Source organism: Lagenorhynchus albirostris, chromosome 7, assembly GCF_949774975.1.
Source record: "Lagenorhynchus albirostris chromosome 7, mLagAlb1.1, whole genome shotgun sequence".
In the NCBI taxonomy this organism is placed as follows: Eukaryota; Metazoa; Chordata; class Mammalia; order Artiodactyla; family Delphinidae; genus Lagenorhynchus; species Lagenorhynchus albirostris.
In genome coordinates, this window is record NC_083101.1 from 13,032,782 (window position 1) to 13,053,362 (window position 20,581).

General features: G+C 49.0%; 1 protein-coding gene across 1 annotated transcript in view; it reads left to right on the forward strand.

Annotated features, from left to right (window-relative positions):
- TTLL11 (tubulin tyrosine ligase like 11) overlaps positions 1 to 20,359 on the forward strand; it is a 244,838-nt gene extending 224,479 nt beyond the window's left edge. Inside the window, exon 9 of the mRNA XM_060154432.1 lies at positions 19,601 to 20,359. Coding sequence (XP_060010415.1) covers positions 19,601 to 19,893 — 293 coding nt within the window. The 3' untranslated portion in view covers positions 19,894 to 20,359. The remainder of the gene's footprint in view (positions 1 to 19,600) is intronic.
- Positions 20,360 to 20,581: the final 222 nt, after the last annotated feature.

Sequence of the window (20,581 nt, forward strand, 5' to 3'; positions counted from 1 at the left end):
CATGGGAGTGCATATATCTTTTCAAGTTAATGCTTTCATTTTCTTCAGATAAATACCCAGAAGTGGAACTGCTGGATCATATTATAGTTCTATTTTTAATCTTTTATGGAGCCTCCATACTGTTTTCCACAATAGCTGCACCATTTTACATTCCCACCAACAGGGCACAAGGATTCCCTTTTCTCCATATTCTTGCCAACACTCATTATTTCTTATCTGTTTGACAATAGCCATTCTAATAGGCATGAGGTGCTGTCTCATCGTGGTTTTGATTTGCATTTCCCTGATGATTAATGATGTTGCACATCTTTTCGGATACCTGTTGGCTTCTTTGGACAAATGTCTATTCAGATCTTCTGCCCATTTTTAAATCAGATTGTTTGGAATTTTTTGCCATTGAGTTGTATGAGCTCTTTATATGTTTTGAATATTAGCCCCTTACCAGATATATAATTTGAAGTTATCTTCTCCCATTCAGTAGGTTGCCTTTCCATTTTGTTGGTGGTTTCCTTTGCTGTGCAAAGGAAACTTTTTAATTTGATGTTCATTTCTGCTTTTGGTGTCAGATTAAAAAGCTATAGCCAAGACCTATATCAAGGAGCTTACTGCCTATGTTTTCTTCTAGGAGTTTAATGGTTTCCGGTCTTAGTTTCGAGTCTTTAGTTCATTTTGAGTTAATTTTTGTGTATGGTGTTAGATGGTGGTCCAGATTCATTCTTTTGCATGTGGCTGTCCAATTTTCCCAACACCATTTCTTGAAGAAACTGTCCTTTCCCCATTGTATATTCTCTACTCTTTTGTTGTAAATTAATTGACCATATATGCATGGGTTTATTTCTGGACTCCCTCTTCTGTTCCATTGATCTATGTGTCTGTTTTTATCCCAACACCATAGAGTTTTCACTACTATAGCTTTGTAATATAGTTTGAAATCAGGAAGTGTGATGCCCACAGCTTTGTTCTTCTTTCTCAAGATTGCTTTGGCTATTTAGAGTCTTTTTTGGTTCCATACAAATTTTAGGATTGTTTGTTCTATTTCTGTGGAAAATGTCATTGGAATTTTGATACAGATTGCACTGAATCTGTATATTGCTTTGAATAGTATGGACATTTTAACAATATTAATTATTCCAATCCATGAGTACAGAATATTTTTGCATTCATTTGTCTTCAATTTCTTTCATTGATACCTTACAGTTTTCAACATACAGATCTTTCAACTCCTTGGTTAAATTTATTCCTGAGTATTTTATTCTTTTTGATGCAATTGTAAATGGGATTGTTTTCTTAATTTCTCTTTCTGATAGTTTGTTATTAGTGTATAGAAAGCAACAGATTGTTGTGTATTGAGTTTGTATCCTGTAACTTAACTGAATTCGTTTATTAGTTCTAGCAGTTTTTTGATGGAGTCTTTAGGGTTTTCCATATATAATTTCATATCATCTGCAAATAGTGACAATCTTACTTTTTCCTTTCCAATTTTGATTCGTTTTATTTCTTTTTCTTGCCTAATTGCTCTGGATAGGACTTCCAATACTATGTTGAATTAAATTGGTAAGAGTGGACATCTTTGTCTTGCTCCTGGCCTTAGAGAAAAAGCTTTCAGCTTCTCACCATTGAGTATGATGTTAGCTGAGGGCTTGTCGTATATGACCTTTATTCTGTTGAGGTATCTTCTCTCTATACCTGATTTGTTGAGAGTTTCTTTTATCATAAATGGATGTTGCACTTTGTCAAATGCTTTTTCTGCATCTATTGAGATAATCATATGATTTTTATCCTTCATTTTATTAATGTGGTATACAACATTGACTGATTTGCAGATGGTGAGCCATCCTTTGTATTCCTGGAATGAATCTCACTTGATCATAGTGTATGATCCTTTTAATGTATTGTTGAATTCAGTTTGCTAATATTTTGTTGAGGATTTTTGCATCTATGTTCATCAGGGGTATTGGCCTATACTTTTTTTTTCTTGTGGCATCCTTGTCTGATTTTGGTATCAGGATAATGCTGGCCTCATAAAATGAGTTTGGAAGAGTTCCCTCATCTCCTGTTTTTTGGAAGAGTTTGAGAAGGTGTTAGCTCTCCCTGAATGTTTGATAGAATTTGCCTGTGAAGCCATCTGGTCCTGGACTTTTGTTTGTTGGAAGGTTTTTGATTACTGATTCAGTCTCCCTACTAGTAATTGGTCTGTTCAGATTATCTATTTCATCTTGACTAAGTCTTGGTAGGTTGTTTGTTTCTATGAATTTATCCATTTCTTCTAGGTTGTCCAAAGACACTGTTCCTGGACATTCAGGTTTTTTTTGTTTTTTTATTTTATTTTATTTATTTGTTTATTTATTTATTTATTTATTTTTGGCTGTATGGGGTCCTCGTTGCTGTGCGCGGGCTTTCTCTAGTTGTGGTGGGTGGGGGCTACTCTTCACTGCAGTGCGTGGGCTTCTCATTGTGGTGGCTTCTCTTGCTGCAGAGCACAGGCTCTAGGCATGCGGGCTTCAGTAGTTGTGGCACACGGGCTCTAGTTGTGGCTCGTGGGCTTTAGAGCACAGGCTCAGTAGTTGTGGAGCACAGGCTTTGTTGCTCCATGGCATGTGGGATCTTCCCAGACCAGGGCTTGAACCCATGTGCCCTGCATTGGCAGGCAGATTCTTAACCACTGTGCCACAAGAGAAGTCCCTCAGGTTTGTTTTTTTTTTTTCATTCGTTTTTCTCTTCTCATTTCAGTTTGGTGCTGAAAGCTCGACCTCTGTGCACTGGTGCTGAACCAAATCTTGGAGACAGAGTTTTGGATGAAGTAGAAAAGAATAGCTTTATTGTTTTGCCAGGCAAAGGGAGATACAGTGGGCTTTTGCCCTGAAAAACTGTGTGTCCCAACCCCCGGGGAATTTGGTGAGGAGTTTTATAGCAATAGTTCAAGGGCAGCATTGCTGATAAGGATCTGTGTGTGTGCAGGGCCTGTATTCCTTTAATCTGGCCTCAGGTGGTCTCCTGATCCTCTCTGAAGAAAACTTCATCAAATAGTTAGCATCTTCCGTTTGGTGGGGGGTTTAGTTCTGCAGAAGAGCTTAAATATATTTTTATGTGTATCCCTTGAGGCAGAATGAGGACCCTGCCCCAAGGCTACACTATTGTTTCCTCGCTGCTCCTCCCTTGTCTCTGCGTCCCCTCCCTTCCCTGATTAACAACTGTTTGAATCTGCCCTTTGGGACTCAGGGAAGGTCATGGAGTCTGTTCCCTACAAACAAGAAACAGGGGACAGAAATGCTTCCATGCCCAGGGGCCCCACAGGGTCCTGCTCAGTTTCAAGTTTGTGACATTTCTGTTGACATATCTTCAGGCTCACTGATTCTTTCCTTAGCTATGTCTAGTCTATTTCTGAGCCCATTGAGAGCTTTCTTCATTTCGGTGCTGGTGTTTTTAATTTCTAGCATTTCCTTTTGACTCTTTCTTAGAGTATCCATCTCTCTCCTTACATTGCCCATCTGTTATTGAATGTTGCCTACTTTTTCCATCAGAGCCCTTAATGTATTAATCATCATTATTTTTAATTCTCTGTCAGATAATTCCAACATCTGTTTCATATCTGAGTCTGATTTTGATGCTTACTTTGTCTCTTCAGACCATGGTTTTTTCTCATCTTTTAGCAGCTGTTGTAATTTTGGGTTGAAAGCTGGACATGATATATCAGGTACTAAGAACTGAGGCAATCGGGCTTTAAGCGTGAGGTTTTATGTTAACCTGGCTGGGAGCTGGGCTGTATTTAATGTTTGCTGCAGCTGTAGGTACCAGAGGCTTCAGTTTCCTTGGTTTTATTTTCAACCCCCAATTGTCTTTGGGTTTCCTTAAACAATCCTTTTTAAATTGTTTTGCACCTCTCGGTTGTATCCACTGTTGTAATATTGGAGCCCTGTTGATGTGGTGGTAATTTGCTGGGGAGAGAAAGCATTTGATAATCTTATGGTTAAATTTCAGTTTCTCAGTGGGCTTGAGTACTTGGACTGTGATGTTCAGAAGTGTTTCTTAGCCTTTTTTTTTTCTTTCCTTATGTGAGAAAGAAGGAAGAGAGAGCCTGGAGTTGTCTTTCCAGGAAAAGAGAGGCTGGAGTTGTCTAATTGCCCTTCCCTCAGGTCAGATAAGCCTCTGGTAAAGCAGTTCCCCTTGAGGGCAGGCCTTCGTTATGGAGAACACTCTGGGCATATTTCAAAATGATTACCTTCCCCTCATCCCTGCCTGAAGCAAGAGGAATTTTTCTCCTATAGTCACCTTAAGAACCTGGTTGGGTTCTAGAGGTAAAGTGTGGGGGACCCCCTAAAACTGAGCCCCCAGGAATTTCTAACTCTCAATCTAGTCCATAGTCAGCCTCCAGCAGTTCTTGAATCACCAATTAAGTGTTCCTACCAGTTACTGGCTCTAGCAACTTCTGCTCCCAGTAAGCTGATCTCAGCTGTGATTCTCCATATTCACTTGTCTGTCCAGTTTTTAGGGTGACAGTTTGCCCTGTGACCTTATTTCTCTGACGGATGTCAGAAAAAACATCGATTTCCAGTTTGCTCATCTTTTTTTCTTATTGTGAGGATGGGAGTGATGACTTCCAAGCTCTTTATGTGTCAGAGCTGAAACTGGAAGTCCTCTTCACGCATTTGCACTTTTCACACCCACCTGGTTACAGAGAAGAGAGATGAAGCTCAGAGAAGTTAAGTAACGTGCCCAGGGTCACCCAGCTGATGGGTGGTGGAGCCAAAATTCTGTCTTCAGACTCCAGTGGTCTTTGAGAAACTGTACCAATGACAAGCATTCCAGAAGTATTTACCATACAGGCCCTTTCAGAGATTTTCCATGGAATTCCTGGGGAAATCTGGGCTTAATCATTTAACCTGAGAGCGAAGTGACAACCTCATGAGCCACTTAATCAGTTCTCTGTCTCTAAGCAAGAAAAGTAACCCAAGACGAAACCTTATCCAGCCCAGAGTCTATCATCTCTCGCTTGGGGCCAACTTCAGTATTCACTGGTAGCATCCTTTAAGGTGTGCTCATCTTACTGGTGTGGAATCATAGCCTTTAAAACTAGAGCGGGCTTAGAGATCATCTATTCAACCCCCTTGCTTTACAGATGAGGAACACTGAGACCCTGAACTTGCTGCTGTCCATTGGCTTTCTACCTCCTCACTTTGCTCCCTTTCTTAGGTCTTTCTAGGAGTAATTTAGACACATTTCTTTTTGAAAGAGTCAGTGCACAGTCACATGATAAAACCTGCACTCCGCTCCATCCTTTGCCCCGTGGGAGAGGGGAGAAGGCAGACACCATGCCCTCGGGCTGCTCTGCATCTCACCGCCAGACTTAGGAGACTTCTAGTGGTCAGGCATCCTTGACCGCCATCAGTCTTCCCTGAGGTCTGGATAGACCAGTGGTTCTCAACTGGAGGTGATCCCCCCCCCCCACTGCTTTCCCCTGGGGACATTTGGGCATGCCTGGAGACGTTTTTTGTTGTCACAACTGGGGAAGGAAAGAGGGATGTTGCTATTGGCATCTAGTGGATAGAGGTCAGGGATGCTTTAAACATCCTGTAATGCATAGGACACTCCCCGCTCCGCCAACGTAGAATTTTCTGGCCCCAAATCTGAAAAGCGTCAAGGTTGAGAAACCCTGAGGTGGAGTGTGCCGGCTCAGAATCTCCACAATAGCTCTCTGTGTGCTTGAAATGGCCAATTTTCCCTGCAGCTTTCCTAAAAGACAGCTCCTGGGGCGGTGGAAGCACTTACCCGAGCCCCACCACGGTCATATGATGTAGCTGCCAATCAACTCAGGGTGAGGGATAGCAGCCTCTTGGGAAAGGTGCGCTCCCGAAGTGTTCGCTGAGACCTTACATGACTGAGGTGCTTTCTTCTTGGTAGCAGGTGGTTGTCTCCGCCCACACTTCCCCGCTGATCACGTCTGGAGGAGGAGCAAGCCTTATATAAGCTCAGCCTCACGCAACCTTCTGTCATTTTGGCACTCCAGGGCCTGGGGAACCCCCTCCCTCCTGAAGTCTCAAGGGAACGTGGTTGTGTTCTGAACAGGCCTGGCAGGGATGCTTGCCACCTGCAGGATAAAATCTGAGCTCTTTAGCCTGTGAGATGGGCCCGGCCAACCTCCTCTCCATCCTCTGCAACCCCGGCCCCCCATGCCAGACCCGCGCTCCTCCCACACACCCTGTGCAGCAGCTACACGCGCTACTCCGCATGGACCAGACCAACGTGCTTCCTTCCGTGCTTACCTCCCTGCCTGTAACCCCCTTCCCTGACTGCCTGGGCAATGCCCACATGCAAGACCCTCCCTCATGAAGCTTCCAGGCCCCTCGCCCTGCCAGTCACACTCTCTTCTGTGTTGTTGGTTCTAGGCACACCCCCCAGCAGGTCTTACCTTACTGGATTATAAGTGCTTGTGTCTGTCTGTGTCCCCTTCCCACCTGCCCCTGGGGATGCTGATGCCCGTGCCTGATTCATGTCTGGGGCCCAGGGCCTAGCACAGTGAAACCTTGGTGAACGAATGAGTGAGTGAATGAATGAATGAGGGCTTGGATGGAATGTCACCGCTTCTTATTCTCAGAGTGGCCACTTCCAAGACCCCTAATGATCCCCTGTTGACCACCTGGTTACCTAAAACACAGGGCACACGACCTCAGCTCTACCTCTTCAGCCATGGATGCTGTATGATCTTGAACAAGTCACTTGCCATCTACACTAGGTACACCCAGGGTAACCAGCTGCAACACTGCAGCGTGTCCTAGGCATGGTCTCAAGAAGAGGAGGTAATAGAATCCTAACCAAGTTCAGGACTCTCCCTAATTCTCCATTTGCGGTGGCCCCAACTGGCCCCCAAACGGCACCGTTCCCAAGCGTGAGTACAGTGACAGAAATATTTTCGTGCACTAATAAAATTACCTTCTCTAAAGAAGGCAATTTGCATGTTAATGTTTTGGGTAATTCTGTGCAGCTCCAGTGCCCTCAGGGCTGCAATTTCTCTCTGACAAAGTGACAAAAATAAACTCCCACATAAAAGAGCATTTCTCTTCTCTCTCATTTGTGCTCTAAAGTGACATTCTTAATATAAGTCAAGTTGAAACCCACTTCTCTGTCTTTTTTTTGACACTCATCTGCCTCCCGTCACCTCTCCAAGTGACAAGCCGGCTTCTCAGAGCTCCTCAGAGGGGCCTCCTCTTGAGGACAGGCACCCCACCCCCACCCCCAAGGCTCCTGACTCTGGACTTCTAGAAGGTACAGCCAGTTAACTGGAGGGCAAGGATGGGGAGCAGGAAAGAGGGCTGCATTTGGTGGGGGAGTTAGGGCAGCCTAACTTCCCCCAAATTGCCTATTTTCTGGAAACAAAGAACAACTACAATGGGATGAAGATTCTGAGCCTCTGCCCTCCAGGGCAGCAGACTGTTTATCCGCCAGGGATGGCCTCTCTGATTACCTAAAGATAATAAAGAAAGAAGCTCTTGGGAATTGCCTGGTGGTCCAGTGGTTAGGACTCAGCACTTTCACTGCTGTGGCCCGGGTTCAATCCCCGGTGGGGGAACTAAGATCCCACAAGGTGCAAGGTGCAGCCAAAAAAAGGAAAGAGAGAGAGAGAGAAAAAGGAAGGAAGGGAGGGAGGGAGGGAGGGAGGAAGGGAGGAAGGGAGAGAGAAAGAAAGAAAGAAAGGAAGGAAGGAAGAAGGAAAGAAAAAGAAATTCAGATTTATGGGGTTTCTTCCATGTGCCAGGCCGGGCCCCTTACATCTAAATTCTCTCACTGAACCCATCTAAGAGCCACACAGGGGAGGTAGAAGGTGAGGCTCCCGGAAGTGAAGTGAATGAGCCGAGGTCACCTAGCACCACGTAAGAGGCAGCCCGCGGATTTGACCTTAGACACGTGTGATGTAAAGCCTGGGTTCCTTCTGCCGTAAGTGGATGCTAAAAGCATGCTCTTAACATCAATGACCCAAGCAGTGGGAAGGGAGGAGAAGACTGACATTTACCAAACACCTACTGTGTATCATGCGCTACACCTATAGATTTCTTTTCTTTTCCTTTTTTAATTAAAAATTTTAAATTAAACAATTTTTACAATTTTAAAGATTACTTTTCATTTACAGTTATTTCAAAACTGGGTATGTTCCCCCTGTTGTACAATCCACCCTCGAGCCTATCTTACACCCAATGGTTTGTACCTCTACTCCCCCATCCCTGTATTGCCTCCCTGCCCTGCCCCCACTGGTGACCACTAGTTTGTTCTCTGTATCTGTGAGCCTGCTCCTTTTTTGTTGGACTGTATTCACTCATTTGATGTATTTTTTAGATTCCCCATATAAGTGATATCATGCAGTATTTGTCTTTCTCAGTCTGACTTATTTCACTTAGCATAATGCCCTCCAAGTCCATCCATGTTGCTGCAAAAGGCAAAATTTCACTTTTTCATGGCTGAGTAATATTCCATTGTAAATATATACACCACCTCTTCTTTATCCATTCATCCGTGGCTTCCATACCCTTATGCCTATAGATTTCATTCAGCTAGTCAGCGAATGGCCTGTGAGCACCTGCCACCTGCCAGGCCCGGGTGGTGACAGCAGGTGCAGTGACCAGTAGGATAGACCTCCCCCCAGGCCCCATGCCGCGGACAGCACGGTAGCAGACAGGCAGACATTAAACTCAGAAATACAGAAATAAACACGTAATTAAATGTGATGAGTTCTAGGAAATAAGATGACTAAGTTTTTTGTTTGTTTTTGTTTTAATTAATTATTTTTTTGGCTGTGTTGGGTCTTCGTTTCTGTGCGAGGGCTTTCTCTAGTTGCGGCGAGCGGGGGCCCCTCTTCATCGCGGTGCGCGTGCCTCTCACTGTCGCGGACTCTCTTGTTGCGGAGCACAGGCTCCAGACGCACAGGCTCAGTAGTTGTGGCTCAGGGGCCTAGTTGCTCCGCGTCATGTGGGATCTTCCCAGACCAGGGCTCGAACCCGTGTCCCCTGCATTAGCAGGCAAATTCTCAATCACTGTGCCACCAGGGAAGCCCCAAGATGACTAAGTTTTAAGAAGGTTAGCAGAGAAGACCTAATATATATTAGGAGGTGGGTCAGGGAGGTCTGTCAGGAAAAGTAACACTGGAGCCGAGATCTAAGTGGCAACCAGGGAGAGGCTGAGGGAAAGGGTGTTGCAGCAGAGCGGGGGATGCGCCGGCTTGAGGGGCAGCCCAGCCGCAGAGGCAGGCAGGGGCTGGATCTTACCTGGATCTCACTGCGTGCTCACAGCACGTCAAGGAGGTAGTTTTGTTCTGAAGAGCTTAAAGCAGGGGAGTGCGCGGCTTGACTCGTGTTTCTAAAAGGTCATTCTGGATGCGGCGTTGGAAGTGGGGAGACCAGTGGGAGGCTGCATGGGGGTCCGGGGGAGCTATGGCCTTGCAGGCTCGGGGCTTGGGGGGATGGTGGGGGTGGGTGCAGGGTGTAAAGTTCTTGGGGTGTTGTGGGGAGGCAGGGACTGTGGGAGAGGAGTTTCAACAGTGGCTCTCAGACTTCTGGCAGGAGCAACTAGGAGGGTGGAGACGTCATTTATTTAAATGGTTAGGACATCAGGGAAGCAGAATCAGGAAAGGAAGACCCGGAGATCCATTTCTAACAGGCTCTTTGAGATGCTAATGAGACACCCCGGTGGCAAAAAAGCAGTGGGGCCTGGAAAGAGCGATTCGAAGGCATTGATTCACAGAGGATATTTAAAGCCTAGGGAGTGAATGACAAGGAGAGGGGGAAGCTGAGCCCAGGTGGAGAGCCCTGCAGGACTGCAAGACCCAGGAGAGCAGAGCAGAGCCAGCAGAGGACTGGCGAGCCTGAGCCGGGAGTTCCTAGAGAGACCGAGAAAAGCTGGGGAGAGAGTATTCAAGGAGGGAGCTTCCACGTGGACAAATGCAGAGAGCCAGCTAAGAAGAGGGGAAGGGGAGGCGGCCAGCCATTTGATGAGAGCAGCTTGGTGGCGAGGTAGGGGAACAGCCCCCTGAGATGCCAGGGGGGAGGCTGTGGAGACAGTGCCTGGGCCACCATCCCTTTGGGCAGTTTGGCTGGCAAGAAGCAGAGATAGAAAGGTCACTCACGTACGCGATGTCGAGGCAGCCTTTTAATGCAAGACCGGGTGCATTTGCTGGCCAGGGAGCGCGATTCAGGAGAAGGCGAGACCCTGATGATCTTGGGGGCACTGGACACTGATGCCAGCCCACCTCCTGCTCTTCCCTTAGGCTCTGCCACAGTCCTGCCTCTCCCAGGCAATCATCTGCTGCTTCCTTTGCCTTCTAACCCTACCTCCTCCCGGTTCCACCCCCTCTCTCTCCTCCCCACTCCTCCCTCCCTACCATCAGATGAGGGATGAGGGCTTGCTGGACCCTGTATCCACCTGCTGGGTGGTCAGCAAAAGTCTGTGGAAGTGAATTGCTCTGGTTGCCGCCTTGCAGATCCTCTCAGAGCAAGGCCATCGTGGGGAAGAAGAGTTAGGTTTGCTCTCTGGAAAGTGGGGTCAGTGGGGAAGTTTTGCATATTTCAGCTCAGAGGCAGAGAGCACGCAGTGAGAATGGTCCTCCTGGGGAGGTGATGAGACCCCCGTCACTGGAAGTGGCCACGTGAGGGGCTAGATGACCGTCATCAGCAATGTCAGGGCGGGCACGCTTAGCTCAGCACCTCATGGGGAAACTACCGGAAGCCAGAGACAGTGCCAGAAACCATGCTGTTTCTGCTGACCTGTGACCTGTGGCTCCTTCCCTGCCTCTCCGAGTGAACCTGGGGCCAGGAGGGCAGATTCACAGAGCTGGGCTCGCATCCCCACCGCCACCTCCAGTCTGTGGGGCTCCGGGTGAATGTCTTTACCTCCCTGCACCCCAGAAGCCTGTAGTGTCCCAATAATAAACAGCCCAAGACAAAAGCAAAGCTTCGCTACGTCCCTAAACACAGGTGAAAAACCAAAGGGTGAAATGGGGGTCAGAAACGCACCTGTTTCGAGGATGAGGCGAGAGGCGCCTTAGAGAGAGCTCGCTGCGGTGCCTGCTACATACAACGTGTGTGCTGCGTGCCAACTACTCTTATTACTTCTTCTTACTGAGTGGTGTTATGATCCTGTAAGGGCCTGGATTGTGTGACCTCTGAAGTCCTTTCCAAGCGAGAGATTGTGACCACTTGCTGAGGGTTGAGTGTTGAACCTCAGAAGGTCCGTTGGAGCCATTAATCCCACAAGAAATGTCTGGAATAGCACCAAGGAGGTGCAGGAAGTGGTCACCAGCCCTGTAGCCTGTCTCCCCAGACGGTGACTGAGGGGCTTGCATCCTTGTCATGGTGGAATCAGGGGTGACACTGGCTGGGACTGGAGCGGGACCTACCAGCCACTCTGCACCGGCCAGTGGCATGACCTGTGATTAATGAAACGATGGAATAGCTGCTTTCATCTTTGGTTATGTTTGTTATTTGGGTGCCGCGGGCATCTGGGGGCAATGTTTTTTCTCTAAGGCCTATTTATGGTTCATTCCTGACACTTAGTCATTTTTCCATCTAGCCAAGGACAAAGGTGATGGTGACTTGTTGCTGTAATGTTTAGACACAATGACTGTGCACGTGCAACTTCTGTTCCCCAGCCATGGGGAGCGGCAGGAGAAAGGCCATCCCTTCTGTCCCTTAAAGGGTGGGCCTTGAAAGGTTTCCATCTGGTTTGGGGAGAGGTGGTGTCGAGCAGCAGTGGGGGGCCCAGCGCCACCACTCCCAATGGTGCAACCTTGGGCATGGGAAGTGTGACCTTGGACAAGTGGCAAGTCACTCCTCTCGTCTGCACAGTGTGAACATTAGCAGTACCAGCCTCTCTGGGTTGCGCGTTTGGGGAAAATGCAGTGTGAGTCCTGGCGGGCAGAGCATCCTCAATAAATGTAGTTTGTGATTCTAATTAGTATCATTTTTAAAACATTCAGAAGCCACCATCCCTCCTAATGCTTCTGGAATCCTGAGAAACGGTCCAGTCCTCTGCCCATTTTACAGAAGGGGAAAGTGAGGCCCGGAGAGGGGGAGTGACTGGCTCAAAGCCACGCTGTGCGGAGGGCACAGACCACGTGAGAATCCAGGTCCTCTAACCCCCCCTTTGCAGGATTTTCCCCCCTGTAATCCCAGTCAGTCGGTTCATTGATTTCCACAAACGCTTTTTGAAAGCCTGCTCTGTGATGGCTGGAGATGGGGGCGAAGACTCCCCAGCCTCACAACAGCCTAGTGTGGAGACACGCTGTCAGCTATTGCAATAAAAGAAGAAAATGAAACCAGAGTTATGATAGCACTCCAGGCAGCGGGAAGTGAGAGGGCAGACATCAAAGTGGGGAGATGACTGGTATTTTTTAAGCACTGTATTGGGCTTTTTCTGGGTGGTGCCTTGTAAAAGCCACTCTTTACAGATGAATAAACCAAGCCCTCCAGAGGCGAAACGGCTCCCGAAAGACTCGACAGCTAGTACGTGGCGGAGCTGGAACTGAGACCAGCCCATCAGTCGCTACTCCGCAGAGCCAAAAGCCATCTCACAGGAACTGCCCAGGTTTCATCTCCCGCAGTGGAGCCCTTTGAGACCCCAGCCCCAGGCCTGGAGGGACCGTGGTAATGCCTTCGGGGATCGTGCAGCCGCAGATCAGTAACAGGCTGCAAGGCATCCCCAAAACGGAGAGAAAACAGATCCTTGTGATTAAGCACCTCAGAGCTGGTGCAGCCGTCACATAGCGCTTGTGGGGAACATTCCACTTCACAGATAGGAGCCACTAAACTAATTCGGGTCAAGGTCACTCAACTTGATTTCCTATCAACGATTCCAGACAGGAATCTTGTATACTTAAGTGCTTAAAATTTCCCTATGAGAAAGAAACATCTATTCCAGCTGAGTAATGAGAAAGAGATTAAAGGTTAGGCCAAGAGAAGGAATCGGCGAGTAGCAGTCCTAGCCCGGCACACCAATTTTTGAAATAGAATTACTAGCAAGGAAGCACAGGTATTTTTGAGAGGAAAAAAAAAAAAATCTCATATTCAGTCTGGGGTAATATCCCTGGCTGTCGACAATGATTTGGATTTAATTATATCATATGTGCAAACGTGCTCTATAAACTATAAAATAATACATAAATGTCAGATGTTAAGAAAGAACGCGGTGTCGGAAAGAGAACTGTGGGCTTGAGAGTCAGGTAGGGTTTAAATGCTGCCTCGTCCACTTGGGGGGACCTTGACAGGCCACTCCGCCTTTCTGGGTCTCAACTATAAGTGGGGAATCCTTGTAATAACGTCCTCTTCTGAACGTTACTCCGAGAACCAGACGAGATAACAGATATTCTTTGGAAATTGGCAAGTGCTCTGCACACGGAAGGTGTTATTCTCGTTTCCATCCATAAGCCCCGGAGTAGATGGTGGGATTACCGGAGAGCAGCCACCAGCACTGTCATTAAGTCCTGCGTGCAAGGTCCCCTCCCCGGGCATGGAGGGGAGCGGGCTTGTGGCCAGGAGCCCGTGGGCCCACCCTCAGCAGGCTGATTGACAGAATGAGGCCACGGTCTGTCAGGGGCTGCATTCCCAATATGCAGGTGGCAGCCTCCGTGAGAGCCACGTGGATGGCTACACGGGGATGTTTCGAAGGCTGCTTTCTCAAGTGAGATCCATCAGCTCAAAGGAAGTTTCAAAAAACACTCAGCAGCTTATCTTCAGGCACAGGGGGCAGGTGGGGAAAGCCTGTTTGCAGAGCCTGGCAGAGGGGACTGCGCCTTCTTGTTGACATCCAGCAGAGATGGGAGGGGGCGCCTCCCTCATTCACTGCAAGGCAGCATCGTTTCTTCCTTCTAAGTGACTGGAAGTAACACCCTGACTTGGCCATCTCTTTGAAGGCTCTTGAAGCAGCAGCAGAGTAAAGAAGTTATGGGAATGGTCCTAGGTCAGCCACCTTACCAGCTATATGACTTTGACAAGTCTCTTGAATATGAAACGGGATTGATGGTAACACTTGGTTCATGAGATTTCTGAGAGAGTCATTCAGTTAAATAACAAAGGCATCCCTTAGCCCAGGGCTTGCACGTAATGAGGGCTCAATGAATATGAAGTGCTACTGTTTCCTTTCATCCCTTTTACTGTAATGGGTCACTGAAGCAATGTTACCAAAGAGACGCTTCCAACTCTGCATCAGAGCTGTGAGGGGTGTTCTGGTAGGGCTGGTGGAGGAGCAGGGAAGAGGGATAGGGTCTCTTACACCTTTCCTAAGTAGCTCAAGTAATCTCAGAGACTTGGTAAATGGTAGGTGAGCATCCCAAGTACTGGGTGCGCTGCAGCAGAAACAAGCTACGGACCAGGGTGCTGTGGACTAAACCCCAATTCATATGTTGGAACCCTAACCCTCAGTTTGACTGTATTTGGAGATGGGGCCTCTGAGGAAGTAATTAAGGTTAAATGAGGCCATAAGGGTGGGGCCCTGATCCAATAGGACTGGTGTCCTTATAAGAAGAAACACCAGAGAGCTGGCTCTCTCTCTCTGCCATATGAAGGCACAGCGAGAAGGCGGCTGTCTGCAAGCCAGGAAGAGAGCCCTCACCAGAACTGAACCACGCTGGCACTCTGATCTTGGACTTCCTGCCTCCAGAGCTGTGAGAGCTGTCGTTTGAGCCACCCCGGCTATGGTGTTTTGTTATGGTACTTGGCAGCCCAAGCAGATGAAGATGGGGGAGAGAGGTGGACAGTGGGATTGCAGAGGAGAAAGCTTGTTCTGTGCATCCCCAAAGGTTCTTTTTTTTTTTGCGGGACACGGGCCTCTCACTGTTGTGGCCTCTCCCGTTGCAGAGCACAGGCTCCGGACACGCAGGCTCAGCGGCCATGGGTCACGGGCCTAGCCGCTCCGCGGCATGTAGGATCTTCCCGGACCGGGGCATGCACCCGTGTCCCCTGCATCGGCAGGCGGACTCTCAACCACTGCGCCACCAGGGAAGCCCCCCCAAAGGTTCTTGATTGCCCAGTGCTATGTTTCTCAAAGGCCATGCTCTTAACTTCTTTACTGCACTGTCTCCTCAAGAGCCCTTCGAGAGATGGCCAAGAGGGAGTGTTCATTCCCAAGCTTCCTGATCACCCTCGTGGGTCGAATCCCCAGAGCTGCAGTTACAAGTGCAGTAGCTAGGGCCTCATCACCAACAGACAATCCCCAGGGGACGGAAACAGGAACCTGCATTTCTGGCAAGGTCCCCAGGCAATTTTATGCGTAAAATGTTTGAAAACCACGGGCCTTGAGAGGAAGCCCAGTCCCTCAGCCTGCTGTTAGAGTCCCTTTTTCATGAGGGCTCCTGACTCACCCTCATACCCACATCCACCCCATCGGCAGCCCACAGAGCCACAGGCATGACCCCCAGACTCTATTCAGAACGTCACCATCCCTCACCACCTCCACCACTGCCCTCTGATCCGAGCCACTGTCAGCCCTCGCCTGGACCAGCACAGTTAGCCCCCTAATGGGTCTCCCCGCTTTCTTTCTCATGTGCCCCTGCCACCGTCAATGCGGCAGCCACCCTGACCGTGTCACTTCGAAACTTTCCAGTGGCCACCCATCTTCCTCAGCAGGAAATTCAAAGTCCCACCTTGGTCTGCAGGGCCCTTGTGGCCTGGCCCGCTAGAACCTTTCAGGTCTAGATTCCATCAGTACAGACAGAGAAGGGCAGGGCCTCGCAGAGGGCAACGGAGCTCTGCCCCCCTTAGCGGTTAAGTGATGATGCTGGAAGAAACAGGGGATGTGCGGTTCCTCAGAAACCAAGAGAGGACGTAATGCAAAGTTGGAACAAGTTCATGCTTTTCCAGCTCCATCATTAGTCTTTTAAAAATAACTGATTGAGTCTGCTTTCAATCAGAGTGTCTTAAAAGGCATTTTTATCCCAAAGTCAAGCTTCTCGCAGTTCGAGGGCAGGCCCTTTTGCAAGCAGGCCCCTTTTTGCAGATGGTCTTTGGCAGTGGAGATAGAACAGATTGAACTCAGTAGTGGGAGGAGGCGGGGCTGGGACGGGTTCTCCAAGTGGGGTCCTGACCAGCAGCCTCGTTACCACCTGGGGACGTGTTCGAAGTGCAGGTTTTCAGGCCGCACCTCAGACCTTCAGAACTAGGAACTCTGGGGGTGAGGCCGCAGTCTGTATTCCAACAAGCCCTCCAGGGGACTCTCAGCAGAATCAGCGGTGCCTGAGGCCTGGGTTCAAACCCCAGCCCTGCCACTTACCAGTGTGTGACCTGAGGGCAAGTTATTTCATCTCTCTGGGCCTCAGTTTTCTCATCTGCACAATGGGAGTTGTAGTGAGGATCAGAGCACCAGGCGCAGTGTACGGGACCCACGCACGAGTCAGTAATGTCCATTCCCCTTCATCCCCACACACACATATATATATATACACACGTATATATATAACATACATATATATACGTATATATGTAACATACATATATATAATATACATATATATGTATATATATAACATACATATATATAATATACATATATATAACTTTTATCAAAGTAGAACACATGCAGAAAGCTTGCATTGTATTTTTTCAAAGTAATGACTTCAAATTCAAATAGTAGCAAAGGGTTCATAATTAAAAGCAGCTGCCCCTGCATCACCTCTTTCTACTCTAGAATTTCCCTTTGCATATTTTTTAATTGCACACGTTTACTATAGAAAATCAGAAAATGTAGACAAGCAAAAAGAAAACCAAGTATAACACGTTAAATCCCATTTTTCATTTTAGAATGTCTTCTTCCAGGTGATTTAGCCATGTTTTTTCCTCCAGAAAAGGTCTTCATTGTATTTTTTCGGTGCGTTATAGCGCTAATCACAGCCTGCCTCCATTTAAGGGAAGGAAACGAGCGTTTGTTGAGAAAGGGTGCTCAATTCTCACTATTCAGAGTGTAGACCAGCAGCCTGGGTACCACTGGGAAGCTTGTCAGAAATGCAGGGTCTCGGGCCCCACCCCAGAATCTGCATTTTGACAAGATCGTGGTGACATTAAAGCTGGGGAAGGGGGTGTAGACTGCAGAGCTCCTGATGCTTGCAGTCACGAACTGTTCTTCACAGTCCTGGATAAGAGACTCGAGCCAGAATGTAAATGCATGTGGCTTCCTTTACAAAGAGAAGGACTTGCTACAGAGAACTGCCAGCTGAACTAAGCAATGTGATCGATGAAGAGGGTGATTTCCATTCTAGCCGGAGCTCCTTAGCTTGTCAGGGACCAGGGACACGCAGTTCCTGGACTCGGCCCCCGTCGGTCGACCACACTTGGAGTAGCGGTGCTCTTGAGATCACGCGGTTGGGAAGCTGGGGGCTGGGACTGCACTGGGTTTCTCGGGCTTTAGATCCTGGCCTCTTCACCCTGTGTGTACCAGATCCTCCCACTGACTGCAACACACACACACACACGTGGACGCACAGCCTAGGAGAGCCCTGGCCCAGAGTCGGTGATTAGGAAACGTCTGTCTCCTGATTGTAGACTGAGGCCTCCATTCCCCTGTGTCTCTGTCCGCACCAGCCCTCTGTTTACATTAAAAGGGTTACTGTCCTCTTTATCAACGCCTGTCAAGACCAAGCAGGGGACGTGCAGAACGTCTGGAGTCAAGAGAAGCCAAGCAAAAAAGCTTTGATGGACTTAGAAGAAGATTAAGAAAAAACAACTTTGCTCAGCTCAAGTTTCCGACGCAAAAAGATCTCTCAGATCCCAAGGTCCATATCCAGTATTTACAAACTCCAGGCCAGGCTTCTGCCTGCAGTGACAGAGCAGCCAGCTAGCACGTCTGAGCCGGGAAACAAGGCCACTGGGGAGGTGTGGATTAGTGGAGTGGGGACTGGCCTCATCCAGAATACTGTGTGGCATTTGGTATGCCTTAGAGCCGCCTTCCCCAAGAAGGCCATGGAATCCCATGAATGTGGATCACAGGGTTCATTTTAACGACATTGGGAAGACTCAGAACCTTTCATGTAGCACAACATAGCTAAAAGCATTGGGAGTCAGAGTTTGAATTTCCAGGCCACAATTCTCTGGCTCTGTGACCTTAGGGAAGTTACTCGACATCTCTGATGGTTAGTTTCCTCATCTGTAAAATGAGGCATCACAATAATGACCTCGAAAAGGCATGTCTGTGAAGCACCTAGCACCGACTCACTCATGCATTCATTCACTCGTGTAGTCTGTCCCTCTGTACTGAGCGCCTGCTGGCGACCTGGCACCAGGGGGACTGAGGTGAGCTGGAGCCCGCAGTCCAGACGGAAGATAGAGATTGTTAAAGAACCACACCAGTAAGCCCTGAACTAGCCACCAAAGGTGCGACAGAGAAAAGTGCCAGAAGCCTCTACCGGGAGCTGGATGTAATCTGGGGCTCAGGGGAGGTTTAGCTGAGTAAGTGATTTTCAGCTGAGATCCCAAGGATGAGTAGGAGTTTATGAGGCAAAGCAGGAGAAGAACATTCCAGGGGCATAATGGGGACTCTTATTAATACCTTCCGGAATACAGTTTTGGGTAGAGAAGGGGTCAGGTATATTTTACTTTTTGAGGTCAAATTTGCATGTAGCAAAAGGCACCAATCTTAAGGTAATATAATTTGTGGATTCTGACAAATGCACACACTCACGTAACTGACACCCCTATGAGGATATAGAACATTGCCATCAGATTGGGCTCATCTTCATACCCCTTTCCCTTATTATTAAAGCAGTGCCATGGGTTTTAATGGGAACATCTGATGGTGGTGCAGAGGGATAAGGCTTTGGGCTAGGTGTAAGTCCCAGCCCCACCGCTGTGTACCCACTGGGCTTTGCCCAGGTCTCTCCACTTCTCTGAGACTCAATTTCCCCATCTGTAAAACAGGGTTCATCGAACCTTCTTCACAGGGTGGCTTAAGGGTTGAATCTGCAAGTGGTTGCAAACACCCAGCTAGACTTTCGCATGGCAGGCACTGTGAGTCAGCCCCGTGTCGTTTCCAGAATGAGACAGCGGGTCAGCGGTGGGGAGAGAGCCTGGTGGCTGGAGTCGGGTCTTCCCAGGGCAGCGTGCCGAGGCACCTCTGCACGCGTGCGCGCGCGCGCGCACACACACACACACACACACACACACACACCACTAACCCCAGTCACCTCTGCACGCGCGCGCGCACACACACACAACCACTAACCCCAGTCACCTCTGCACACGCGCGCACACACACACACACACACCACTAACCCCAGTCACCTCTGCACGCGCGCGCGCGCACACACACACACAACCACTAACCCCAGTTCACCTCTGCACGCGCGCACACACACACACACACCACTAACCCCAGTCACCTCTGCACGCGCGCGTGAACACACACACACACCACTAACCCCAGTCACCTCTGCACGCGCGCGCGCACACACACACAACCACTAACCCCAGTCACCTCTGCACACGCGCGCGCGCGCGCGCGCGCGCGCGCGCACACACACACACACACACACACACACACACACACACACACACACACACACACACACACACACACACACACACACACACACACACACACACACACACACACACCACTAACCCCAGTCTCTCACCCACAGGGATGTGTCTGCAGGCCTTCGTGGAGGCTTTCTTTTACCTGGCCCAGAGGAAGTTCAAGATGCTGCCCCTGCACGAGCAGGTAGCCTCGCTGATTGACCTGTGTGAATACCACCTGTCCCTGCTGGACGAGAAGCGCCTGGTGTGTGGCCGGAGCGCCACATCGGGGGGCCGGCCCCCTCACAGTGGCACCCCGCAGGAGGCCACCCCCGCAGCCCAGCTGGCTGAGGGCCATCCCCCGCCCTGCACAAACAGTGCCCTCAAGCTCTCCCATTCCAGACACGCTCTGTCCTGAGGGCCAATCTGTCCTCCCAGAAGAAGATTGAGCCCTTCTGAGCCCAAGAGAACCCCAGGCTTCCTGCTGGGGGAGAGATGGCAGGATGCTGAAAATTCCCACCTGAGATTCCCCCTAATCGTCGCCATGTTCTGCACTTCCAGAGGCTGCCTGATTCTCAACCGCCCTCCTCCCAGCACCTCTTGGTGGCCCACCTGCTTGCGAGCCATCAGCGGACATATGATATCCAAAACGTGACAGATGGCCTCTTCTATTCTGGGCTCATGGGAAGCCACCGCCGGGGATAAAACTGCTGTGTTTGGGGAAGGGGGCACCAACAACCCCAAGACGGAGAGCTGCGGAGAAGAAAGAACTTGAGGCAGCCAAGACTGGGGTCTGCTGAGGCCCCGAAGAGAATACGGTTAGAGCCCAGGGACATCATGTGGACTTCCTACCACCCATTCTGTGAAAATGAAGTGGAAATACCCAGCAGGCCTGCGGGACTCACCCACCGCAATCATGTGCTACGTGGGTGCCGTTAACAGACCGACCTCGTTGATTTCATGAGCTTGCCTGTTGCTGTAGTGTCCCATGTGTTATTCATTAAGATATGATTAACTGAGAGGTAACCGAGGAAGGCTGCTGAAGTCTCAGAGCTGGCGGGAGCCTCTGAGATCATTTTGTTTGACCTTGACCCCAAAGCAGGCGT